Below are 27,205 nucleotides of genomic sequence, written 5' to 3'. Positions count from 1 at the left end.
GGTGGGAAAAAGGATGAATCATTTTATCCCAAACTTTAATTGAACATAAAGTTATGTTAAAAATTGAGCCAACTTAATGGAAGATAAACAAATGGTATAATCAAGATAGTTTTAATATTAATATTCTTTCGTGAATTAGAAATATCACTCATAAATGATGGAAATTACTGGTGAAGTAACCACATCCCCCAGTAGCAGAGTCACATCATTTATACATATAATACAGAGCTGACTGCATTGGAAACAATGGTATTAAAATAAATGTTAAGGTTAAAAAAGAACATCTTCACACCCCAGAGGGTCGCTAGTCCGTGAGACCCATACTTAAAGTAAGTCCCTAATAGCATGAAACTATTTTAAGTGCAAACAATTTGTAAAAATCTATGATTGCAGCATCCATCTTCTGGAATGACAGATTTAAGTCAGAAAGCCACAACTTCCTTCACAAGTGCATTCCAGATTTTCTCTGACCACCTACGTGTAAAAAACATCAGTGCAAAAACAGAGTGAAGTACTATTTATAACAGTTGAACTTAAAGGGGATTTCTTGTCCAGGAAATAATTTTACACTATGTATATATGTATATATTTTATATATACATATATATATGTGTATATATATATACATATACACATATATATATAAGGTTTTAATTACACTGAACTTTTGAGTAAAAAGCAAGAAAATCGCATTTCTTATTTTTTACTGCAGCCCCAAAAGAATGATTTAAAAATGGGAACAGCTTCTTTGGGTGAAAGGTGGAGGGCGCCCTTGCGAGCGGGCCCCACGGGGGCCTCCCACGTGACTCCAGTGACCGCTGCCTCCACGAGTGTCCGCGCTCGGGGCTGAAGTGCAGCTCCCGGGTCCGTCCGCCGCTCCCGCAGGACCACGTCGGGCCGAGGGTTCTTGAGCAGTGGTGGGTCGCTATACTACAGTTCCACCTGGAGAGCTGGCCTGGTTTTGGGATGACAATAAACCCTGCAAACAAAGCAGTTTACATTAATCCAGCAAAACGGGGGGCAGCCAAGAAAGCCACACTCATCCTTTGCCAGCGGGTTCACATGAACAAAGTCATTTCTGTCCAACTGGTAGCCAGTGTTTGAACAAATCCTCCATTTTTCATCTACTTAATTCTTATCCACGTCATTGTGTCACCTGCCTCACTGCTCAGGATCCACTGGGCCTGGCCCCGCCTGGGGAGCAGCAGGCACCTCTCGGGCCTGGGCTCCTCGGGACACTGTGGGCCCAGAGGCGAGGGCAGCAAGCCGGTGGCCGTTCACCACCTTCCCCAGAGGCCCCGGCTCAGGACCCGGTGAGGCTCCCAGGAGATGCCGTGGCCTGGAGCAGCTCACAGCGCTGCCCTCGGACCTCACGCCTCGCCCCACAGCTGGGCGGCCACACAGATGGGGCTTAGCATTGTCTAAAGGTGACTTCCTCCTGCTGGCGGGGGCGGGGGGGGGCTCACTTTCTCTGGCTGGGGTGTGACATGGCGCCCCCCTGACCAGCGTCCAGGGCTCAGCAGGTAGATACGGAAGGATCTAGGCCCTGGGCTGTGTTCGATTTGGGGACAGGGTGCAGGAGGTGGCATGCGGGTCACCAGGGTGGCTTCCACGGAGAGGCGGGGCGCCTGGGGCAGTGCAGGCCCGAGCTGGGGCACCTGGCAGCCAGCCCCGCACACGGCAGTGTCTACACTTCTTCGCACTCACTGGGATGCACGCACGTAATTACATCACCATTTGGCGTTTTTTAAGCATTTTAAGGTCACCGTGGAGTGACATTGAAGCCACAAGTTTTCAGTTCCGCGAACACAGACTTGAGCTGTCCTAAAACCTGCTTCAGCGGGTTAGGTTAGCTGGTGGCACAGGACGAGGGGACCGTGGATGCACATGGAGGGGTGGCCTGTGACACCGGCCTTCAGCTCTGCCCACGCCCGGGGGTGGGAAACTCCCTGTCCCGCCGCCACTCCACGCCACTCTACCCCGTTTCTACCCCTTCTTACAAGGCCGTGTGCTCAGCGGGACGCGATCGGGGGCCGGGAGCCCTGCCCTGGGACGCTGACTTCCCGGGGGTCAGGGGGGTCACGGCCCGAGCCCCTTCCCGAGGATGCTCTGCCTCCCAGTCCCCAAGCTTCCAGGGGGTTCGGATCACAGGAGCGGTTCCCCGGAGCCATGGGCTGTCGGGGACCAGGGCGGCGCCTACAGGATGAGGGGTCCCTTCCTCCCCCTGAGAGCGGGCCTGGGCCCCTAACGGGAGCGGTGGGCCAGCGGGGACCGGGCGCCCGCAGTTCTGTCACCCTTGCCCACGGGACAAGGCAGGCCTCACGTGACGTTTAAAATTCTAGTAACACGTGGAACACTGAAGAGAAATGAGATCCCAATATATCTAACCCCGTACATCCCATATTATCACCTCGACAGGTAAGGCCTCTCAGTGGCATGTGTTGTGTCCCCAGTTGGAACGCGGTGGCGCCCGCGGGCTTGCAGCGACCCCGCCCTGCGCCCTCCCCGCCTGGCTCTCCCCGGGGGACGCCCCGCAGTGCCGCGCAGCCTCGGCCACGGGAGCCCGCTCACCCCTACAAAGCCGCAGGCCCGAAGCCTCCACCCGTGAGAACCACCTCCCTGCTGTCATCCTGTCCGCGTGATGCCCAGGGTCCCAAGGGATCACCAGGGTCCCCGAGGCCAGCAACCGCCCCCACCCAGCCTGCCTAGGCGGCACCGGGGGCCACAGGTGGGGCGGGACGCACCTGCTCGCTTCCCGACGGACAGCGGAGGCGTCGGGGGACACTGCCCTTCAGACAGAGACGTCCAGGTCCCCTGATTTCTACCAGCTACGCTTCGGTCTACAGGTTCTCTGGGGACAAAGGGAAAGATGGGCCACACACGGGCCCCATCACGCTCCCGCCAGGAAGCTGCGCGGTGGCCCCGTGGTCACTCCTGGGGGCGGGGGCTGAGCCCGGCCCGCAGACCCCCGCCGCCTCCCCGAGCGCAGCTGTCCTGGGAGCGGGGACCGGTCCTGAATCTACTACGGAGCGAGCCGCCTGCGCTCGCCGGACTTGTGTCCTATTCCTGCAGGGTTTCCTCTGAAAGCTACGTGAGGGGCTACTCCAGCTCTTAGTCCCGGAGGCCAAGCGGCAGGTATCTGTGAAGTGAGGTCCCTTCCGCGGTCCCACCGGGGATGCCTTTCCCCAGGCCCTCGGCCCAGGCGGCTGCCCCGCGTGGCAGGGACCCCAGGGCACGCGAGCCGGAGGGGAAGAAGGGGCCCGTGCCTGCCCCCCCCCCGCCCCCAGCTGGGCGGCAGCCCTGATGCCCCACGACGGGTCACACCGAAGGCGACACACTCCCCCAGAGAGGCCACTCAGCCTGGTCTCCAAAGAGAAGAGTCACCTGGGGAAGGCGATGCTCTTTGCAGACATCGGGGAGCGAGGCTTTCTCCGCACGAGAGAGACCGAGAGAGACCAAGGCGCTCGGGCTGGAGTCGCGTCCAGAGGGTCCCTCCCAGGCCGGCGCCCCCCGAAAGCGACAGGCTGGTTTGGAGGCCCCAACACTAGAGGAGGGGGCGGGGCCGAGCGCCCCGACAGGCTCTGTCCCTTGCAGGAGACTCACGGGTCCAGAATCGACGGTTTCCTTCAACAGGCAGCCCCCCACGGAAGGAGGGACCTAGAGCATTTTTTCAAGGCACAAACTATTTTTAAAAGATCAAAATGCCGCGTGAGTCCTTTTAAACCTGAAATCTCCATGCTGGAGAGAAACACGTCCTGCTCCCAGGTGGGAGGCGGCCGCCGTGAGGGCGCCCCCAGCGCCACGCTCCCTGCTCGGGGCAGCTCAGCGTCCGACGCCAAGTGCACCCGGCGGCCCTGGAGTCTGGGGGCTCAGTGAGGGGGTCAGCAGGGGGGTCAGCGGGGGGGGGGGCTCAGCAGGGGGGTCAGCAGGGAGTCGGGGGTCAGCAGGGGCTCAGCAGGGGGTCAACAGGGGGCCAGCAGGGGTCAGCAGGGGTCAGCAGGGTCAGGGAGGCACGGAGTCCAGGCCCCGAGGGAGCCTAGGCCCTGACCCGGGGCACAGTCCTACGTTCACCTCTCTCGGCCTCTCGGGAACTTGCAACATCTAGGCTGGGGTCCTGGCCTCGAGGTGTTTGGGGGCCATGACATCCGGGTGCTGGACAAGACGTCTGGGCGCCTTCCCCACCGCCCCCTCCGCAGCGGGGCCTCAGGGCCTGGCGTCCTAGGCCGCCCCGGGGGAGCGCTCCTCCCGCCTCCACGCCGCGGGCAGCCGGGACAGGCCGGAGCCGGAGCCGGAGCCGGGCCGCTCGCCACGCCAGTACCTCCGACACGGCGAACATTTCCTTTAGTACATTTCTCCTTCTCCTTCGCTCCTGTTCGTTTCCCGTCCGCGAACACGGGGCTGCCCCCCCCACGCTCCGCCCCCCGGCACCTGGGACCCGCGTGTGCGGGAGTCTGGAGCTGGGAGAGTGACGAGAGAGCAGCCAAAAACCAAGACAGTGAAACAGAAACGTGATTTTCTTAAAACGATAAATTAACAATACTGATACGAAAGCTTCACTAATTATTTTAACAGTTAAGAACTTAATCAACATTTCATGGTAGGAAGACTATCAAATTTATTCATCAAGAAATTAGATGAAAATGTAAAAAAAGGAAATGCGATTTTACTTTTGGTTTTCATTAAAGATAAATAATCATACAATTTTATACAACGTCACCTAACATAGCAGACTTTAATAAACTTAGGTATACAGAAATTAAAAAATGCAGGAAATTCTTCCTTTTACACTTTGAGAGGCAGCAGTGTGAGCACAACACGAAGTTCATGTAACAGGTGCAGCAATGCATCGGTCAACACTGGGGGCGGGCATTTTCACGCGGCTTTGAACTTGGGCTCTGAACACAAATGCTTTTCAATGCGAGACACGCACTGTCCTGGCCTCCACTCTCCAGGCTGCCGTCTATGCTCACGGGCCATCCCTGGGGCCAATGATGACCCGGACAGATGACAGTCCCCAGCATGGCTGACACCGCCAGGTTAGGTGTCAGGCCCACAACACATGCACAGAGGCTCCCCGCTGCAGAAGGAAACTCCGACAGCGGACACACCAGTACAACAGGAAAGTCAGTCAGAGGCCACGGACTGGTTGGCCTCGGCCGAGCCGTGGGTGCAGAAGGGACGCCGAGCTCCGTGCAGCTCTCCCGGGAAAGCCATTTGGACTCTGCTTCTAAGTCTTCCTCGGACAGTCAGATACACAAACGCAGCATCTGGGTTTCCCAAAGGATTCCTTCTCCAGCCCTCCCTGTCCCTGTGGCTTTTCCCCTCACACTTTGAGCTTCCCCAACAAAAAACCCAAAAGCCTCCCTGCCAAGGCCAGAGGTGAACCCTGGACGCAGGTGAAGGCATCTGATAAAGCAGCTTCACCAATCTCTGCTCAAACTCAACACTTGAAAATGTCTTAAGAATGCAAGCTGCACCACAGGACGTGGAAGGAGTGAGGGAACCTGCCAGCTAGGACTCGGGTGTTAAGCCCAACAGCGAAGCCTGAGTCCCCCTGGGACGCATGTGTATGCCCATAAAGGCAGGTCAGGTCACGTGGCGTTTTGTTCCTCGTGGCTTCCGAATGGCTGGGCAGTAATCACGGTGACCGCTTACATGTTTCCCACTCCTGCCCTGTCCTATCCTAGGTGTTTGTCCTCAGTCCCAAGGCAATGGCTCACAGGACACTTCAAAAATGCTAGAAGGTTCGATTAGCACAAAAGACAAAATTAAGACTCTTTATCACTATTTAAGTGAATTTAGAACCCAGTTAAAGAATTGGCCTGCTCCCCCTTACACGTTTGCTTTTAAAAGGTGGCAGAGTTTTCCAAAGGCAAGGTTCCTTCTCTGCGATTTTAACCTCCTGCCCCCGAGGAAGAGGAGAATTTAAGACGAGGGCTGGAGTTGCCAGTGGGCTTAGAAGCCCGCCCCCCAAAGCCACAGCAGGGCAGGGCAGGCAGGATGGACCCTCTGAGGGCTCCGGTCCCTGCACGCAGGCTGGGGGGAGCAGGCTTCGAGGGCCACTCTGCGCTCTTCTTCAGCGCCCAGCAGACAGGCTGTGCCCACCAAGCGTGGTCCGCCTTTTGCCCATAGCGATTTCACTCCAGAGGTGAGGTCAGAAAAGATATTCTTGCTCCGGATAATGTTTAAGCGAGAACACTGAACAGTATCAAATGAGGAAGCTCAAAGCTTGGTGAGCAAACTGCAAAAGCGCTCCCCAGATGTGTCCTTGTGGCCCTGGGCCTTCCGCACCTGAGACCCGGTCCCCCGGGGGGCCCCCTCCCTGCGTCCCAGGGCTGCAGGAGCCACTGACAGAAGCCAGGCCCGCCCCTCCAGCGCCCTCTTCTCAAGCTGCGGGCAGCTTTGGGCAGCTTTAGTCCTGGTCTCGGAGAACACCTCGCATTCTGTCCTCCTGACTGCAGGAAAAGTGCTCTGCTGGCTGTCGAAAAAAGGGGGTGGGTTTCAGAAGGGCCGGCCATGCAGCCCCTCCCCAGCACCTGACACCCAGCAATGGGGGCCCAGAGAGGGGATGGGGACAGACTTCAAGGATACACTCACCAGCAGAAACTGGAAGAACAAGATTGTGACCAAGCCCCAAATCCCAAACTGTGACGTGACCACAGTTTTTAAAACGGAGTGGAGGTGGGGGACAGGAGAGAGACACCCCGGGCTTCTGTTAGCACGTTTCAGGGCCTGATTTTACGGGAACAATCATCTCTTGCCTCTCCCACACCCAACCCCACCAACAGACTCCTCCTAGGTATACCAGTCACCCCCGGTGCCCCCGAGCCACCCGTCTCCTTCATCGCAGCCTGCGCAGCTGAGCGTGCCAAGGGGTGTGTGGGATCAGGAAGCGCCTGGTCCACAGAAAGCGCGCACATCACACATTCCTGCCGGCAGCGCAGGCAGCGGCAGCCAGTGAGCAAGGCACTCAGAACCGAAAGGTCACAATAAGCGTCCCCATAAAGGCTACTTACCTGGGATCAGCCATTCATTGCCTGGGCCAAATACAAAGTCCTGAATTTTGAAACTGCATACTCAATGCCTCAGAAGCATTTGAAATGAAATTTCTAGAACCATGTGGGTACATAAAATTGCACCTGGAGTGTTGGCTCCGATTGTCTCCGTCTGACATCCCAATTTAGCCTCCAATGTTGGAACAGTCCACAAGGACGCTGTCTTTGCTACTTTAGGTCACTTAACATTTAGGAACAAAGGACCGTATCTTAAGAGTAAACAGGACATTAACACATATACCTGTGGACATCATGCATAAACGGGGGGCGGGGTGGGGGTGGGATGCACCGGGAAGGCCTCCTCACTTCTCCCGTGCTGGAACACTGCCGTCCAACAGAAACCCCTCCCATTGCAGGAGCAGGATGGGCAGGGCAGACGGGTTGGGCGGGGGCTGGGTGGGGTGGAGGGGTGGCATGAGCAGGCCCAGGGAAGTGGGGGCTGGCCTTCCGGGAGGGCTGCATTAGAGCGCACAGAGCTACTGCTCCGTCACCACAGCTGAACACTGCAGAGAAGCGAATGTCTCCAGGAGCCCACTTGGCTGAATTGCATCCACTACTCAAACAAGTGTAAACAATCAGCATCTCTACGTTTAATTATAAAGGCGTGCAAAACAGTAAACAAACTGAGATGACCAAAATAAGTTAACAAGGTGACCATCATCTTGACAGGAAACACGTAGCTCAAAGAACCATCTCCCCCGCCCCCCCCCCGCCCCCCGACATGAAACTGGAATTTGAAATTCCTCACACAGCTGATAAGGACCACAGGCATCAGAACTGTGCAGGCCCCACGGCAGCAGCTCCCAGTTACGGGAGTTCACGCAGGCGGCCGAGAGGCCAGCAGTGAGACACGCCGGGTGGAAGCCACCAAGGACGGAGCCCGAGCGGGATCACGGCAGCCACCCCGGGATGAGAAGTCTGGGCAGGAAAACAAAACCCAAACCAGGGCAACCTCGGGAAGCATGTTGACCCTCGGGGAGCCTGTCAGTCTTTATAAAACAAGGCCTCTGTCCTGGGCCTTCCTGACCAAAAACAGCAACAACAACAGCAACAACAACAACAACAGCAACAACAAAAAACCCCACAGAAAACCACCAAAGAAACCAAAACCTCCTTTCCCTTGTTGGAAAAAAAAAACATAAGCGAAGCGCATCCAACACAAAAGGTCTTGGCTTATGTGGCAAGAGGCACTTCTGACAAGCGCTGCTGGCGGTTCGGCCGCGGCTCCGGGAGCTGTCCAGGCTCCGAGGAATGTGGGTGTTTATTCAGTGCACAGAATCTCAATCAAAGTGCTACAAACTGCTTCTTTGAAAAAAGATGTTTATTAAACAATTTTAATTGTCATAAAATGACTAAAATGGGTTTTAAAAATTAAGGCTCTTCTCTTTCTGTGGATTGCCAGAACAATGTAAAAATAATATCAATCAACCCTGCTGAATGCTTTGTTCCTAAAGTTAAATTTCATAGATTCCTAAACATTTTATGATTAAGATAAAAACCGGACTATAAATGACAGTTAATGGCCATCTGCACTGAACACGCTCTGATCAGGTGTACAACATCCTAATTGAGTAGTTAAGCAAAAATATTCCAGTTAAAGCAGAAATTTTAATTTTAGCTTTTAAAGTCATTGTTTTCCCACACTGTCATGATTTTCCTAAAGTCGAAATAGTCTAATACAGGAGCGCTAACCTTGGGACTCTATATACTCCCAGGAGGGTGACTGACTTGGCTGGCAATTAGTTTGATTATATTTTTTTAAACGTTCTAAGTTGAATTATCAAATGATTCAGAATTACATGGCATGCAGTATCCAAAATTATGGCTCTGATGCATTTAGATTTACATTAAGAGTAAGAAGTGCCATTCACATTCATTGTACACCCCGCCCCTCCCACAAGAAAAAAAATCACTACCTATTCAAGTTCTAGATCTGGTGCAGCATTAAGGGTTAAAACTTACCACTTTACCAGGCCTTCCCCATGTGCAAATAAATCCCTCCTGACAAGCAGTGACTATACAGTCTTCAAGAAAAATTAACACAGTCAGTCTTTCGTGTGCTATCTTTTTACAGATGAGCGGCTCTAACAAGGGGACGTCTTCCATCCGAGGACACAGGGGCGTCCCCAGAGTCTTTGCTGGGTCCGTTTTGGTTTTAGTAACCAGGTTCAGTTTGTCACTGCTCTTGCTGGAAATGTGTCCCATGCTGTGGTTTCGCTTGTGGTCCTTCTCGTGGTGCCTGTCCTTCCGGTCGTGCAGGGAGAGCGTCGCAAATTTGCTGACCCCAGAAGCGACGGCCCCGTCAGCGACGCTGCTCTTGCTGCCGGCGCTGGAGACGGTGGAGTGTGGGAGGCTGTTGGAGCGGGGCAGGGGCGGGGGTGCGGAGTTGCCCGGTGTCGTGACGCTGTTCCCGGTGCTACCAGCGGGCGGGCTCGTGGCATTCATGACATTGGTGTGTGTCCTTGCTCTTGAAAGGGGCTGATGAGGGAAAAGGATGTCTTCCGTGAGGTCCCAGAGGCAGAGCTGTGTGTCCTGGCCCACGGAGCCAAACCGGTATGTAACGCTGACGGGGCGGCTCTCGGCAGAGTTCCGTTTGGATAGCCGGGACTGCGTGCTGTTCGCCCGGTCTCGGCCAAAATGAAGAAGGTCCTGGAAGTCCTCGTCACTGCCACTAAACTCCATTGGGTCGCTCTCTTCCACACTCGTGGTATAGGGGTCGAATGCCACGACGCTGACCCAGGATTTGTGCCCGTGGCCTCGAGCTATCACTCGGCAGTCCACAAAAGACCAGACCGTCACCAGGTCGTCCTCGCCGCCCGTCACAATGTACTTGCCATCCGGGCTCCAGCACACACACAACAAGCCTCCGAAGTAGCTCTTCATCGTACCGTGCAACTCCACTGAGTCAAAGTTGAACACGCGCAGAAACCCATCCTGGCTCACGCATGCCAAGAACTTGCCATCTGGGGAGAAAGCAAACTCGTTGAGGGCCCCCTCGCCCACCGTCCATTTAAGGAGAGGGTTCCTCGTGGATTTGCTCTTGCAAGTGTGTACGGCAAAGCTCTCACCCTGCTTCAGAAGCTGGTAGTGGGGGGCTGTGGTGCCACAAGTGTGCTCCACATTATACAAGTACATGTTCCCACTTGCATGGGCTACTAGGAAAAGGCTTTCCGAACCGGGAACCCATTTGACACAGGTTACGCGTGACTTGTCTATTAGTCTCTGTGAAGACAAAGGAGAACAAGTTATCACAATGGAGAAGCTTTAAAGGTCTACTTTTCCAGCAAGAAACTTGTCTGCTTCTCGGTGAGAAGGGAAGAGTCCATCCGGGCACTGCACACTCTATCCCGTGGTCAGCCAAACCAGCGAAGAGCATTTGGGCCCCTTGTAGAATTATTTCTAGAATTGCACTTGGGTGTTAGGTCACTGGCTTTCGCTGAGGGAGTCAGTCATTCAACCAACACTGTTGAGAGCCTACCACGTGCCAGACACTGTACCAGGCGCTGGGACACACTGGTGAGAGGGCCAGCCCTCGGGCAACTTTCACTTCTTACGCTAGGAGCATCTGAATCTGTGATTCACCGTACCCACACACAGCATCCTCTCTACGAAGACCCCCGGGGGAAATCTCGCAGTCCTCACAGCCGGGAGAGCTATGCCTCCCAGTTTCTCTGCATTTTATCGTCACGTAAGTCATGTGCCGACTACACCTGCCCCTCTGCTTGGGCTGCTCCAGGGTCGGGGGGAGGCAACGTGCAGCCACTGGCAGCAGCACACAGGACTTCAACGCACACTCGCTGGGCTCTACCTCAGCTCTGGCTTCACTGAAACTTCCTCACTCAGATTTGCTGTCCTGTGTGCATCTTTATAAGCAATTCCTCCAAATCTTCTTTGGAACAAGGTGGTGTTTAAAGAAATAAACAGAGGATTAATTCAGGAGTATGTGCCTAATCACTGCCGCTCCACTCAGGGCTAATTTCTGGTCCACTGACCAGCTGTTCCTTCAACTCGCAAAGATCAGGAGTGCTGCCTTTAAAACCCAAAGAACAAAAGGCCAAAGTAAAAACCACCCAAAGGCAGAAGTGTGCTTCCCTGCTTGCGGACCTTGCCGTGGGGCTTGCTGGCACAGCAACTTCCACATGGGTGCCCCTCTCCACCTTCCAAATCACATCACCAGAAACTATCCAGAAGTTCCCAAGACTCCCAAGTTTTTACAAACTCCTCCTACCAAACGTCCTCCACGGCCATCTCCCCAGGAGCCGGGTGCCTCAGGAGCCCGGCAGGCTCCGGGTGCGTTAAACACTCCCACTTCCCCTAACTGGTTGGGATTCCTGGCCCGAGCCTCAGAGGGCCCTGGGGCACAGATGTGAACCTCCCTGCCCCACAGTAGGCTTTGCACACATATGCTGCGTGTGCTACAACTTTACAGAAAACCACATGAAAAGAACATGAAATCACTTGGGTTTTTTTTTTTTTTTTTCAGAGAAGCGATGAATGAACTGTGCAGGCTGTTGCAGAATACTAGGCCCCCGGGCTGGGGAAGAGAAAGGAGGCCAGCCCCACACAGCACGCAGGGCCCAGGGTGCAGGGGAAGAGTGGGCACGGCAGAGGTCACTCAGCAGGCGACACTGCTTCTTGCCCCCCCAGTGTGGGAGCCACAGGGCAGCACCGCTGGCCCTCCGAAGAGAGAAACAGGAGCTGGCCTTGGGAACACAACCGTTTTCATCCCCTGTCTCCTTCCCTTCCTACCTCTAAAAGGCATCTGACCTACACCAATGCCAACAACCTGAAAGCCCAGCGACCACTCTGGCATGAGGCCTTCACTGCTTCTTCCTAAAGAGGTTACAGAGGTAACTTGCAAGGCCAGGTTGGAGGTTTCACCTTGGGGGGGCCCACCCCCATCCCTCAGACCTTGCTGCCCCTGCAGGCCTCAGGCCACCATGGCTCACCCCCATGCGGGGCAGCCTTGTCAGGTGGCTCCAGCGCTAACTTGGACTGGCCGCCAGGCTGCCATCCTTCCCCCAGGACCGTGGCTCTTGGCTCCTGCACCTTTACCACCTGTCACCACAACCACAGAGATGGCGGTCTTACCAACAAAACACTACTGCCACTTTACCCTGTGGAAATTTTTAAGGACAAACATAAAAACTTTCAGCACTACGCTTAGGAGAAAAATTTATTTTTTGGCTTAGAGACACGACAAAAATAATTCCATTAGAACTCAAAATTGTAATACTGTCAAGTAAATGTAGTATTGCTCTGCAGCTGTGAGGCATGAAGACAAAGAATTACAGCACTGCTGTTACCATAAATGTTACTGGGACCACAAAACACACTTAGAGACTTCATTCCCTATTAAAAGGTGCCTCGAGACGACCGTAAGTAGATACATGGAAGTAACTTATGGACAAGCACAAGCCTCCCCTCCTGGGCCCCCAGCCCGGCAAACAAGCACGCAGCAGTCACACTGTGGCATCTGGGCACCGGGTCCGGCTGTGTAGGCGACCGCAAACCCAAACAAGCACAGGCCCCTGGACCCAGCTCTGACATGGAAGGGGCCTTTCCTGACAGGTCGTGCTCTCTGATGTGGGGAAAGCATCTGCCTCGAGTGGTGGTACCCAGGTCTCTCCCAGGTCTGGGGCATGAGGCACACATACTGGGAAGGCAGTGCTCACTTCCCATCGGAGGCTCTACTCCGTGTGCCAGGCACTGGGTAAGGCACTCTGCACACGTTTCTTAACCTCAGTAGGACCCTATAAGGCCAGCTTTTGTTTTGTTTGAATAGGCAATCTATTAATAATTCACATAAAAGTATGCAGTAGAGAGTGCATTCACATCCCTGTCCTCTGTTGCAGGTCACCTGTCCCCAGGTCACTGGCATTCAGCTCCCTGTTTCTCTCTCCACAGTGTCTCCATCCATGCACAAGGCAGATGTGGATCCAAATCCACCCACCCTCCTTTCTTCACACCAGAGAGCACACGAGGCACTGGGCGCCCTCCTGCTCCACTCAGGTGTCTGTGCTGGTACCAGGATGGCCTCCCCATTCATTTCTAAAGTGCAGAGTATTCAAAGTCCCCATTGATGGACATTTACATGGCAACGAATGACCTTGCACACATGGCAGTTTTCGTGTGTATGAGAACACCCACAAGATGAATTCCCAATAACATAGCTGGGTTGAAACGTATATACGTCTATAATTTTTATAGACATTGCCAAATAACCTCCCCCAGAGAACAGAGCGCTATATTCTCATCAGCAATGTAAGAGCACCCGCTTCCCCATAGGAAGGTCAATATGATCACTGCATTACCACCAGGAAACAGAGGTTCGGAGAGCCAAGAAACCTGCCGGTAGCCCCACTCACTCACCCGCACGCTTGCTCATCATTCCTTCATTCTTTATCAATGCATTCATGCCAGGTGCTGAAATAGCTCTGATTAAAACAGACAGGCATTCATGTCCAAGTGGGAGGAGAGGACAGTAAAACCTGCAAGATCTGAGGGTGACGAGAGCTGCGGAGAAAAACAAACCAGAGGGAGGAGACCCAGTGCTGATGGGGAGGAGGCTGGAGCACGTTCCATCTCAGGCAGGAGGGCCTAGCAAGACTCCTCTAGCGGCGAGGGCAGGCTAAGGCTGAAAGCACACAGAGGTAGGCCGAGAGCATGTGGCGAGCACAGAGGGAACCACAGCTGCGAGGTGCTGAGGTGGGAGCAAACCCAGCAACGGCCATCACACTGAAAGAAGGGAGCCAGAGCAGAGGGAAGACTGGGCCAGGGGCGCTGCCCCGTCCTACGCCTCGACAAACACGGACCGAGGCCAGGGCCGCTCACATCGGTTCTCAGCAACAGGACACAGGCCTGCCTCGGACCCTGAGCCAGGGCAGGAGGCACAACTCCAGGGCAGCTAGGAGAGATTCACGGAATTTAAACGACTCTGGTTATTATTTGGTTTGGGTTTAACAAAAAAGGAAGAGAAAAGAAAGCATTTCACTCTTGTCTTTCTAATTAAGAAACAAATCCCTGGAACATTTTATTCAATAAATATAAAGAACAAAGCCCAGTTTCTACACCATAAAGGTATATATATTTCTGTTGCTGAAAATGTCTAGCAAAAAAGTAAAGAATCTCAATGCTCCTCGTTAAATAACGGGATGACCCCGTTAGGCTTGAATCCCCAGTACCATTAATGGCACCCTGAGCTGGATGAGCACAGCGATAAAACTACCTCAGCAGAACCCTGGCCCCTCTGAGGAGCTCCTGAGCAGGGCTGGGGTGGGAGTGGCTGAGAAAGGCAGGGGTGGGAAGGGCTGTGCTGGAGAGCAGCTCAAGACAGAGCAGTCTGAAAAATTTATTAAAAAAAATAAAAAATAAAAAAAAGGGATCCCTGGGTGGCGCAGCGGTTTGGCGCCTGCCTTTGGCCCAGGGCGCGATCCTGGAGACCCGGGATCGAATCCCACGTCGGGCTCCCGGTGCATGGAGCCTGCTTCTTCCTCTGCCTGTGTCTCTGCCTCTCTCTCTCTCTCTGTGACTATCATAAATAAATAAAAATTTATAAAAAAAAAAAAAAAAAAAAAAGACAGAGCAGTCTGGGCAGACAGGGGATGTAGGGGATGTGCACAGCACCTGTTCTGGATGGAGCACCTAAGAGGAGGCAGGGAATTAGGCCTGGAATTGTGAGCTGGGGTTCAGGACAGCAAAGTCTCAGGCTAAGGGGACTTTGGGCCGTGACCCTGAAGCCCTGGGCCATCCAATCGCACCGCCCTGAGTACTTGAAATGTGCCTGAAGTAAGATGTGCTTTCTGTGTAAAATATACACTGGAGTCTGAAGATGTGAAAAAGTATGGAAGCGATCTCATTCATAATTTCATACTACGTATATGTTGAAACAATATTTTGGTTATAGAGAGAAAACAATCTTAATTTCACCCATTGTTTTTGCTTATTTAATGTGCTGTTAGAAAATTTAAGATTGCATGTGTGGCTCATGCTATATTTCTACCGGTGGTGTGGCTGCACAGTCAGGGAGTTCAGGCTCCTGGGGGGTGCGGGGGGAGTGACAGAATGAAGAGAAAATCCCTCCGGCAGAAGGTACAGAAGGGATGGAGGTGGGGCAGGTGGGGCAGCCACCAGTTAAGAGGCTGTGACAATCGTGTGTGGACAGAAAGGTCTCGAACTTGACCATGGCAAGATGGGCTGTTCACAATGATGAGGTGGGGAGTAGGAGGTGGGTGTGGGGAAGGGCATGTGAATTCTTCTGGGCCTGGGGACTGAAGGACTGCCACACACAGAGAAGTCTGGGGGTGGGATTATGCTGGGGAGAAATCCAAGTGTCCTCATCCAGGAGACGGGGAACCAGCTGAGAACAGTGAGAGCCAGATCTGTGACCTCCTAAGACCCCCAAGGAAGGGACAGCATGGAAGAAAAGGACACTGTGACCCTCCACTCACAGGGAGCAGGACAAAAATCAGCCAGGCCGAAGGAAAATCCAAGGAAAACGCCTACGCCTCATGAGGAGAGAAAGGAGCTAATGCTGAGTGGCCTCTACAGGCCAGGAGCTCAGAGGCATCAAGCTGCCCTCCCCTTCTCCTAGGTTGCCTCAGTCTACACACCAGGATGTGAGGGTCTCAAGGGGTCAGTGACCCCAGCAGGGCCCAGGCAGGCAAAACAGGTGCAGGGAGGCTTCCTTAGGAGAGCTGAGGAGCAAATGTGAAGGGGGAGGGCAGGAGAAGAAAGCTGAGGGGACACCCTACTGGTGGAGGGGAGCACCAAAAGGGGGATGGAGCCGGGCCAGTGCTCAAGGAGGGGGAAAGGGCAGGGAGGCAGCTGAGAAGGTTCAGTAGCTAAAATACTCTCTGTGAGGTCACTTGGCTCAGGCACTGGGCTTCCATTAAAAAGTCAAATTCCAAAATGCTCCGAGCCAATTTCTATAATCACTTTTGTAAAAACCAAACACAAACTCTGGAGATCCAGTCTGCCATCTCTGCATGTCATGGAAATGGGCTCCCACACCCACTGGGCCTCTCACTATAATGTACACCAGCAGCCCCACACAATCCCCACTCGAATTCCAAAGAAACTGTCCCTTTGCTGATACAGATCCGGTAAAAATCTAACATTAAAACTACCATCACTAATGGCATTGAGACAAGATTTTTCTAACTATAATAAACTAGTTAGGGGAATCCCTGGGTGGCTCAGCGGTTTAGCGCCTGCCTTTGGCCCAGGGCGTGATCCTGGAGTCCCAGGATTGAGTCCCACATCGGGCTCCAGCATGGAGCCTGCTTCTCCCTCTGCCTGTGTCTCTGCCTCTCTCTCTCTCTTTCTATCATCAATCAATCTTTGAAAAAAAATAAACTAGTTAAAAGGAAGGAAGAATAAAAATAAATCTATAATCACGTTAAAGTGTCACTGCTAAGACGAAACTTTCTAAAGCACTTAGTTGTCTTGTTTACTTTTTATTTTGGGGGAAGGAGTGACAGGGAGAGAGAATCTCAAGCAGACTCTCTGCTGAGCACAGAGCTCAACCCGGGGCTTGAACTTAAAACCATGAGATCGTGACCTGAGCCAAAACCAAGTCTGATGCTCAAATGACTGAGCCACCTAGGCGTCCCTTACCTGTCTTTTTATTTTTTGTAGAATCTACTACTACCAACATGACAAGCAGCAAAAAATTATCTGGGGAGCAGTGGGTATGCATTTTGTAATGCAGGTATTATTTTGTAACAAAAATACTAAAGCAAACAATTCAAAACCACAGCTAGGGGGTGGGGGTGGGGGAGCCATAATATAGCCACAGGCAAAACTGGTGACCAAGGTCTTTGCTTATATAAAAGCATTTAAAGAGAGCTGCTTCCCTTAAGTGTGAGGAAAGAGTATTTCAAAGCCATGTAAAAGAAGATCAAATGCCATTTTACAATGCTAAAACTTTAAGGAGTCCAGCATTACATGCTCCTTTCCTTCCTTTGATTAAAAAAGCAACAACAGGGGATCCCTGGGTGGCGCAGCGGTTTGGCGCCTGCCTTTGGCCCAGGGCGCGATCCTGGAGACCCGGGATCGAATCCCACGTCGGGCTGCCGGCGCATGGAGCCTGCTTCTCCCTCTGCCTGTGTCTCTGCCTCTCTCTCTTTCTCTCTGTATGACTATCATAAATAAATAAAATTAAAAAAAAAAAAAAAAAAAAAAGCAACAACAAAAAACTAACAAAATGCCAATAACCACTCTTTTATCCCAGAACTGGACAGAGGATGACAAAGCTGGGCCTGACTCTTCCGCCCGAGGGCTCTGAGCACCAGGAAGGAGAGGAAAGATGCAGCCTGGGGCCCTTCAAGACATCAGATGAGGACCCATCCAGTGTGATGGCCCCAGGCTTGCAACCCGCCAGAGGGAACAGAGTCAAGAGCAGAGGGTCTCCTTACCTGTCAGTAATGAAAGCAGCCACAACGACAAGTACATCTTAGATTTTACATCTTACCCAACAATCAAAACATACTTGAAAGTCTTTGAAGTTACTATTCTATGGATACAACCCAGAAATAATGAGAATTTCTACAAATAAGTCTGAGTTCATCATCTAGAAACTGTCCCTTTATAATTTCCCCTCCCCAGTACTCCAGAACCCCTGGTGGTAAACAGTGAGCTCCTCACACGAGGTCCTTCACACAAGGCAGCTGACCGGCCGGGGGGAGGGGGGGGGGGGGGCTCTGCTTCCCAGGGAGCTTGCAAAGTGAAGGTGTGCTCCCTGGGCTGGGAGCTCATGGGATGTGCCCACATACACCCAGCAGAGGCCCCTGGACACAGTACATATAGAATGCTGCAGACATACCCTGGATCCACTAGAGAAAGCAGACACTCAGGGGACCTGTGGGCGTCACCCCCAGGGAGGCTGGAAAGGACCAGGCACTTTCTTCCTTCTGGACTGAACAAGTACGACAGACAGCCAGGCTCTGCAGCATGACAAGGACACCTGGGCAGTGGGGCATGAAGGGAGCAGGGCTCACCTCTCTCACTCTGCTGGCCAGACCAGGAGGAGGAGGTCACAGGACCTCTGATGGAACATGTGAACATACCAGTCTCACCTCATTAAAAAAGTAAAAACTACAAAGACAATAAATAACGCAAACAGTGAGCACCGGGGTGATGTTTTCCCATCTTCTTTATACTTCTATAAAGCATTAAAAAAATTTTTAATTTTTTAGTTACTGGAGGGGGGAAAAAAATCACCTTTTAAGATATACTCAATTCCCAGATATTTCTATCTATCTTTAATGTCGTGGATTTCTGGACTCTAATTCCATCCACCCATCAAGCCACGCAAGCATCTGCCATATTTTCATGGGCCAAGAACCCATACAAGGGAGGCAAAAGTGGAAATCGGTACTGGGGTGTGTGCATGTGTACATGTGTATGACGGGCAGCAGAGAGAAGCACTCGGGTGAGCACTCGGGACCAATGAGATAAGTAGTCAGCCCCCCCCCCCCCCAAGCTTTACACACGGGCACTCTCTGCCTGGGCTGTCCTGGACACCTACTGGCTTCTCCTTCAAAACTGCTGGTATCTCCCCTTCCAAGGAGCCCTTCTTTCCACCCCTGAATGGAAGGTGCTCCGTGGGCTTCCCCTCTGTCTGCAAACTGCAGAACAGCCAAGGGTTCATGCTCTCAGACCTTTGCTCAACAATGTCCGTCCTCACCGCTCTTTCCAGGTGGGAGCAGGGAGGCATCCAGGCTCAAGTGTTCTGAGCCACTAGGCTGAGTCCCTAAGTTGCAGGGAATAAAGTGCCCTGTGGAGGCCACATGACGAGCAGGCCAGAGTGTTGGGGGCACAGTAAGAGCCCAGTAGTCTTCTTTGCTCTCACTACACTTTCTCCGCAGATCTTTCGTCTGATCTCAGGGAGGTGATGACTATTTACATGCCAAACTCCTGAATTTTCATCCCTGGTTTTGGGCTCCAGGTCCATGTATCTAACATCTACCAGCCTTTGACGCTTGTCAAGTACAGAAGTGAACTCTGATCTTTCCCTCCACTCCCCAAACCTACTCCTTCTCAGTCTTCCCCAGTGTGGAAGGGACAGCCAGAAACAGTGTTCATGCCTCTCTCCAATTCAATCTCCGAGCAGTAGCCAGGGAATTTTCAAAAACAGCCTGACCTTGTGCTCCTGCTTCCTTCTGTGGGAATCACACGCCTCAGCCAAGAGGCAACAGCTGGGCACCACCCTAAATGGTACCACACTCCGGTCTCACAGCCTCCTGGTACACCACCCTCCCCGGGTCCATGGCCTCCTCTCCATTCTCCTGGTTTCAGCTTCTTTCCTACTCAAGGCCTTCACCTGCTCTCCCTTCTGGGAAACTCTCCATCTCAAGCTGTTCCATGGCTGGCCGCCTCCTCAGGGGAGGTTCCAGCTAGAGCACAGCAACTACTTCATGAAATGTCCTCCACCACCCCTGTGCCTCTCCCTGCCTCCCCCGCCCCCCCGGCCCCCCCGGCCTCTGCCTCCTCATCCGGCACATGTCACCATTTGCCCCAAGCGTGTGTGAGGGGTGCTACTGTTTACATACCTACCCCTCTCTCAGCAGGTATCTACCGGGCAGGCTCAAGTAGGCACACAGAAGGTAACCAAGGTCTGTTGCCTGGATGAGACATGGTCGCTGCTCTCGTTCAAGCCCTCAGCTCTCACACGAACAGGCACCAGCCTCCTCACTTGTCACCCTGCTACTCTCTCTCCATTCTGACCCACCCTCCACAAGCGCTGACAAGCACTCTAAAGGACACACTTGACACAGTCACTCTCTTGATCAGAAGCCCAAAACTACCTTTACAGCCTCCAGCGTCAGATCCAAGCCTCTCAGCATGTCAGGGCATTTACAGTCTGGTTCCGACGCACCCGCTGGCTCCGCCTCCCACCTCTCTGAGGCCTACCTGCTGCCATGGTCATGCCTGGCCACCCAACACTCCTCTGCACACCAAGCAGTTTGATTCAGCTCTGAGAGCCTCTCTCACCCTTCCCCAATTCCTGTGCATCTTTCAAGACCCAGATTAAGTGTCACCTTCTGGAAATCTCAGACTTCCTCCATCAAACTTAACTTCTGCTTTATGGTATTTGATACACACTGAAGAATACAGTTAACACATATCCTCTGGCACTTTGCTCCTGACACCCTGATAACATGCCCCAGTACCCTATCCATCTGCCTTACTGAACTGTGAGCTTCTAGGAACACAGAGCCCAGCCATCTGGTGACCACATGTGGTGGGGCTTACAGTCTGTGAAAGTAATTTCAGTTCCACCTCTGTAGTCAATGTACTACCTGCCTGGACAATTCACTTACCTTCTCTATTTCCTCATCTGTGAGATGGTAACAGCTACCCACCCGACCATGAAGAGGACAAATATTAAACACTCTGAAACCTCTAGTCTCATACCAATGCAAAGCATGGCGTGATGATGGCTTTCACCACCATTCCTGGCACTCTTGGAGAAACAAACCTCTAATGACCCTTGCTCTTAGACATCCTGACCAAAATCTGATGAAAATCATATCCACACAGCCAAAGACTTTCCTTACTGTGAAAGCCTCATGCTATAAGTGCCAAGCTGGCATTTAACCATACACAGCCCTAGTATGGTGAACAGACATTTTTCAAGTAAAATATAAGACAAGGATGAAACCGCTCATGCTTGAATCACCAAGTGAGGAGCTGCTTTCTAGCCTGCAATCCCTACTGCTGTCCAGAGCAAGAGACAGATCTCGCTGATGCATCTGAGCACTCTCAGAGCCCCAAGACTCCTGCCTCCCTCATGATGACACACAAGCCCCTCTTGTTCTCAAAGTGGCATTCTGTGCCATCCTCAGCGGGAGGAGTCTCCTGATCTCATTTGCCAATAGCCCTTCCTCCTCAACAACATGCCCCCTACCTGAATACAAACAAAATCCCACAATGACTCCAAATTCAGTTTCTGGTGACAATGCAAAGAGTGGTTGCTCCCCCACAACCACCACCAGGAGGGGAGAAAAAAAATCATTCAGCTACCGGGAAATCACTTCCTCAGATGTTATTAATAAAACATTTAGGTAAATAAAAGTTTTCTGCTTCAGACTTATTTTTAACAGAAAATGGGATAAATACTTCTCTTCTAGAGTTTTGTCAATCCACATGGCAAGTTGTTTCCTGTCAACCCAGTTGAAACTAGAAAAGGAGATGGCCTGGTTCAAGAGATCTCACCAAATCCATTGGCAATGCCAGAGAGAAGCATTGTGGATGGGGACCAGCTGTGTGTGGACAGTGCGGGGGGGGGGGGGGGGGGGGGGGGGGCAGGACACTGCAAAAGAATCCACATTTTAACTGCAATCTGTCAACTTGAATATTATTGCCCCCCAAAAATTATTTCTTATAAACCAGAACCTATAATGCACTTCTATTTCAAGCTTATAACATCAAAACCAGGAAACAGCAAAAAGCCATTTGTCCTTCCTAAGAGAGGGGTCCTATGTAACCTGACTCTTGTCACATCAGGGTCGAAGTCACAAGTCAACCCTGGGGCCCTGGGCTTCTAAACTGGCAAGCCCCTTACAACTTTTCCATTTGCTGAGAAAGTCACACTGAAACAGAGAAGTGAGAGCACTGAATCTACAAATGGCAATTCTGCGGCCGTAAAGCACCCCCGACAGCTTTACCATACACCATCTATGTGGCAACTGTTACGTGCCACATCTAACAATTCTGACATGTTCCTGAACACACAGCTCACATAGCTCAGGCTCCTTCCAGAACAAAACTGGAGACGCTAGAAATCAAACACATGCTATAAGACTAGCAAAAGCTACGTCCTGTGATCCATCTTTAAATGCCAGCATTTCAAATATGTCAAAGGTGATGTTACAGCAAATATCTCTAAGAGAAAGAAAGCTACTCTTTAGCCAAACACCTGTCAAATGGAGACACAAAAGACTGAGCTACAATTTAAGTGGCCTAAGGAAATATTATCAAGTTCTTCAATCTGCATGAAATTTTCTGGTGATGTGAACAAGGTCCAGAATTCTGTATTTTCTTATTTAAGCTATAAATATCAAGTGACAGTTTTGTCCCTGTCTCCATTATAAAAGAGTTTTAAAGCACCTGCTAAAGGCAGCTGAGCACGCTCCATAAAAATTGCACAAAACAGTTCCCCCAAGGAAGGATAGATATGTCAACAAGTTAATCACCACATTTAAACGGGTAATACTAGGTAGGAAAGTGAAAGAATGAAAAATGGGCTTTAGCTCGGCGTGTAAAATAAGGCCCACTGCCCTTGGTAAGAACGTATAAATTCTTAAAGGGATTCTTAACAGCTAAGACAGGGTGCTACTTACTTCCTCATTAAATAGTTTGCTAGTTTCTTTTTTGATTGGATCTATAAGCTGGACTTGGCCTGCGGAAAAGCCCACTAGGAGAGAGACACTTTCTGCTGTGGCTGTTAGGTGGTTGAAGTCATGACAAGTAGGCTGTGTTCCTTTGTATATCCTTTTATCTATTGGTTTACTCAAGTCAGCAGCCTGGAGGAGAAAGAGAAAAATACATACGGTAAACAGCACATTGAGATGAGAAATCTAATAGTTACACTATTTTATACTCCATTACGATGTTCAATCTTAACAAAGGTATTTAAATTTTTGTTTCAGTTTTCAGCATTTTGTAAAAGCACTTTCACATACATAAGCCAATTCGATATTGTCAAACTATTCATAATATAACTGTTACCTCCATGACTTATTCTTCAAGTATCTTTAACATAAGCTCCTGGACTTCAGGAGGAAAACTCCTTGAGATAACTAATTCAGTATTTGCAAAATGCATTCATTCCAAGCAATTTCTAACAGAGTACCTCTAACCACATAAAAACTCAGCTTGCAAATGTATCTACGGCATCTAAATGCTCACTGGTGAGTTACCTGTAGCCCAGGGGTTCTCAAAGTGTGGTCCCGAGACCATTGGTGGCAGCAGCAGCATCACCTGGAAACTCAGAAATGCAAACTCTCAAGCCCCACCCCACATCAAATGAATCTGAAACTACAGGGGTGGGCCTAGCAAGCCTTCCAGGTGATCCCGATGCCCACTCCGGATTTGAGAACCACTGCTGCAGCCAATTATAAGCAGGTGCCTTCTTAGTGGGTCCCGGTCCCTCTTCTGCATTAGCTTCCAGGTACCTTCACTTACTGAGGCCACACTCCAAAGTGCGTGACACGCATCATCTTTAAACCTTACAATGATCCCTCAAAGTAGAGAACGTTCCCCCATTTTGCAGATGAGAAAACAAGTTTAGGGAGGTTAAATAACTCGGCCACCATACCTACCTAAGTAAATAAGCAACTGGATGTGGAACCCAGGTCTGTTTGACCATAAAGGGGATGGGGAGAACACACACCCACACACCCCAAAGTCAGAAGCAAATATTTCTGACTTGGGCCAAAAGTGATTTTTCAATCTGCCTCCCCCTAAATCCCTAAAGCAGGACTTTTTTCTTCATGAGAAATGTTCTGTGCAATCTAATGTGCTGGATTCACGTGGAAATTAAGAACACCACCCTCCAGTCTTAGTGGGAAGTCACAGGTGCAGACCACCAGGCTGCTGAGCCCATCCTCTGACACGACCACTGGGGCCACGGCTCTCGTTATCTGCTGACCAAACCCTGAGTTAGGTTCTGAAAATTTATTTCCCCCAAAGAGGCCTGTGACATTGTGCCGAGGATTCTGTTTCATTTTCCAAATAACAAACACAAATACTGAGTAGAAAAGAGGACCTCAAAAATCACAGGCATCTTTGAGCAAACTCCAAACCCGAGCATTTGAAGTGTGGACCCGAGTGGAACAGGATCTCTGAGAGCCCAGGGCTGAGGAATGAAGATACATGCCATGCGGACACTCTCCCAGCCTCACCTCGGTTAAAACGGAGATGAGAATCTCTGTTCTACCAACCTCATGGGATTGTCTGGAGGATGAAATAAGAGAATATATACGTGAAAGAGGCTTGAAAAATGTAATATAAAGCACGATACAAAACACAGGGAAGTCCTGACTTTGCAGCAAGGCGAAATGGGGCCAGTTCAGAAGGGAATAAGTGCTGAGGCAGGCTGAAGGCTGTGCCCTGAGGAGGTATGAGGGAGCTTCTTCAGGGGCCAGAGAAAGCCACCCTTCCGTTCCCCCACAGGGACAGGCCAGGGACAGGCCACCTGAGGGAAGCTGCTCCCAGGATGGGTCCTGAAAGCAGGGAAAAAGCAGCTAGACTAAGGGACCTTTAGCAAATAATTTCAGAGCAGAGAAGGTATTGGTAAATGTCAAAAGAGCCCAAACTAGAAAAAGACATTGGCAGCTAGAGACAAAAACCAAATCTGAAATACGTACAATTATTACATGATCTCTACACCAGCATATATCTGAGAATTTTTTTAAAGTTTGCTTAGGGAATTTCCCCCTTAAAGAACATATCTAAAATTATGCACAAAACTATAAAAATCAATTCAAAGGCAAGACAAAAATTAGCAGAGAAAACAATATAAATTAAATGAGCAAAAGAACATCCAATGGTTTTCAGAAACAACAGAGGAAGTAAGCACATCCATTTTCCTGAATATTGTTAGGGTAGAGTTAAACTTACAGACCCCTCCCAGTAACTATATTAGCTCAGTTCTTGGTATATTTACTATATATCCTGCCTAATAAGGAACTTTATTGAAAAGATGTCATCTGTAATTAGATCACATGTATCTTAAATGCCAATAGAAAGACTACTTTTACTCTTAAATCATGTAAATAGTCCCAAAACATCCTGCTTACTAATCTGCTTAACAACTTTCTTCCCAGACCAGGGCTCTCACAGTGTACCAGTCTGCGCCAGTCTACAGGCAAGATTAAGTACAGAGATGAGAATAAGCATTTAGAAACTTTTATGGCAATCGGACAGAGTAACTTTCTGTTGACTCAATAATAAAAATTCGAATTTGTATTGTGCACCTCTATCATTTTGTTTCCCAGTATCTTTTTTTTTTTTTTAATTTTAATAAAGTAGCAGTCTAGACAGATGGAGAATTTTAACAATTGGTCCTTCAACATGGTGAGAAGCACTGCCCTAGGAGGCACAAAAGTAAACCGAGGCCCAAGAAACACTCAGAATCTCTCTCATCTGGGGTGACTCCCTGTCCCCAACCCCCAACGGCACCAGCCTTACTAGAACAGCAAGCAACGTGGCCCCTACAGCAAGCACGAACTACGGTGAAGCCCTATGTGACTGCTAGGTATATGCCCGTAAGAAATTCGACTTCTGAGAAACCCATGGACTCCACCACAGGTCACTGAGCTATATGGAGCCCAACACCAGAGGGAGAAAGTCTGGTTACCAGTGCCTGCCTTCATCTCGAGCAATGCTGTCATCTCTGACCCATTTTGTCCTCTTTCTTCTGCAACCAATCACCAAGTTCGATCTCTTTTCCTTTTTTTTTTTTTTTTAAAGTTTTTTTTTATTCATTCATAGAGACAGAGGCAAAGACACAGGCAGAGGGAGAAGCAGGCACCACACAGAGAGCCTGACGGGGGACTCAATCCCAGGTCTCCAGGATCACGCCCTGGGCTGCAGGCGGCGGCGCTAAACCGCTGCGCCACCGGGGCTGCCCCTCGATCTCTTTTCCTATTGATGTGTTGCTGTCCTATCTCTTCTTCCTCCTCTTCCTCTCTTCTTTGGGGGTGGAGGGGTGCCAACACAGACACTGAATTCACACACCTTTTAGTAGCAGTAATAACCACCTGACCAGCCATGCCTCTTCTGCATGGGGTTGCTAAATGGCTTCCCAGGGAGAGGAAGTCAGGAGAAAGAACCCAGACTTTGGAACCAGGCAGGCCCAGGTTCAAAGCCTGCCTTCCCTCTGGGAAGATGGGTGGCCTTGGGCAAAGTGCTCCACAGCAAGGGAGTGGTGAAGCCCACCAGGAATGGATCTACAAAGCACAGGGCGTGCAGATTCACCTGACTGGCAGCTACCATTGTTAATCTGTCCCTGTCATACCTTCCTAATTTCCCTTACACTGGAGTGACACTGACTACCACCTGTGGAATAAACATTTGCTGGGCACCAGTGGCTTCACATTCACATCTCTCACATCACAGTCCGCCCCCAAAATACCCTGCCTTGGGGGCACTGATACCACTCGCCTGCCATCCTCTGGGGAGGGACAGGGAAGGGACTCAGTCCTTCAGGGCCCAGGCGCCAGCCCTGGGCAGGCCCTCTGCGGGAGGGCGGCCCTACTGCTGGGGGGTGGGGTGGGGATTTTATCCAGAGGTTCAAGCCCCACCTCCAAAAAGCTTTTCCCAACCCCCATTCTTTGGGTTGGCTCCTTTATCTCAATTCTCAAGTCCTTAATTTGTTCCACAAAATTTAGTATCTAATCGCTTATATGATTATAGTATTGTTTTATGTCTATTATCATCAATTACAATAAAATTATAATTACTATAAAAAATTACAATAAAACTCCTTTAAGTAGCAGAACTTCTTTATTAAGTAATAACCACTGTATTATTCCACAAAATCAGCCTTTATGTTTCAGCTTTCTGGTGAATTCTGCATAGATGAGTTAGATCATTTGGAATTTTTTTTAATGCATCTGCATCCTAATTATTGTTAATTACCTGAATTCTTAAATACGAATTTATAGCGGAATGTATTTTTAAAAAATCTTACCAATGTTAAGAACTACATCACATTTGGTTACTCAGCCCCAGCAGTGTCTGGTCTGTCACAAGTGCTGTCTGTTGAACAAATGAAACTCAAGTATTCCAAATTTTTCAGGGGTAAGATTAAATTGTATTTTATGCTCATTTGTTTCTGCATAAGAAGTTACTGATTACAAATAATCTGTGTCTTGTTCTCAATGGAAAAATTTTAAATGATGATTTATAAATTCCTACCACAGACACAAGCTGGTTATCAAAATCCTTGATCAATAAGTACAAACAAAAATGTCATAAAGGTCTGCAAAAGAAGTCCTCTTATTCCAACTCACTCTTCACCCCAGGCCCCCACCTGACCCTATTGGAGAATGCCTCAGCAAGGAAAGCTCCCACAGGCTCAATGGGTCTGCTTGCACTGCCAGGGCCCCCGCACCCTGGCACAGCCCTTAGCAGAACTC

General features: G+C 50.6%; 1 protein-coding gene across 14 annotated transcripts in view; it reads right to left on the bottom strand.

The window, feature by feature from the left end:
• Nucleotides 1-639: 639 nt before the first annotated feature.
• WDR20 (WD repeat domain 20) overlaps nucleotides 640-27,205 on the bottom strand; it is a 61,483-nt gene continuing 34,917 nt past the window's right edge. For 2 of the 14 annotated variants that reach the window (XR_012002320.1, XM_072762365.1), the window contains exons 2-4: nucleotides 22,982-24,017; nucleotides 22,403-22,585; nucleotides 8,359-10,277 (exon numbers count right to left, since the gene is read on the bottom strand). Coding sequence is in view for 10 of the 14 variants with exons in the window: in XM_072762365.1 (XP_072618466.1) it covers nucleotides 9,000-10,190 (1,191 nt within the window). In the remaining 4 variants the exon portion in view is untranslated. Of the gene's footprint in view, nucleotides 980-4,590; nucleotides 6,479-8,358; nucleotides 10,278-22,402; nucleotides 22,586-22,981; nucleotides 24,018-27,205 lie in introns of those variants that run through there. The other 12 variants (XM_072762362.1, XM_072762361.1, XM_026012622.2 and 9 more) reach the window with 12 other exon arrangements.

This window comes from Vulpes vulpes, chromosome 6, assembly GCF_048418805.1.
Source record: "Vulpes vulpes isolate BD-2025 chromosome 6, VulVul3, whole genome shotgun sequence".
Taxonomy (NCBI): domain Eukaryota; kingdom Metazoa; phylum Chordata; class Mammalia; order Carnivora; family Canidae; genus Vulpes; species Vulpes vulpes.
The sequence above is the reverse complement of the archived record's forward strand: the minus strand, read 5'-3'. Positions and strand labels throughout refer to the sequence as shown.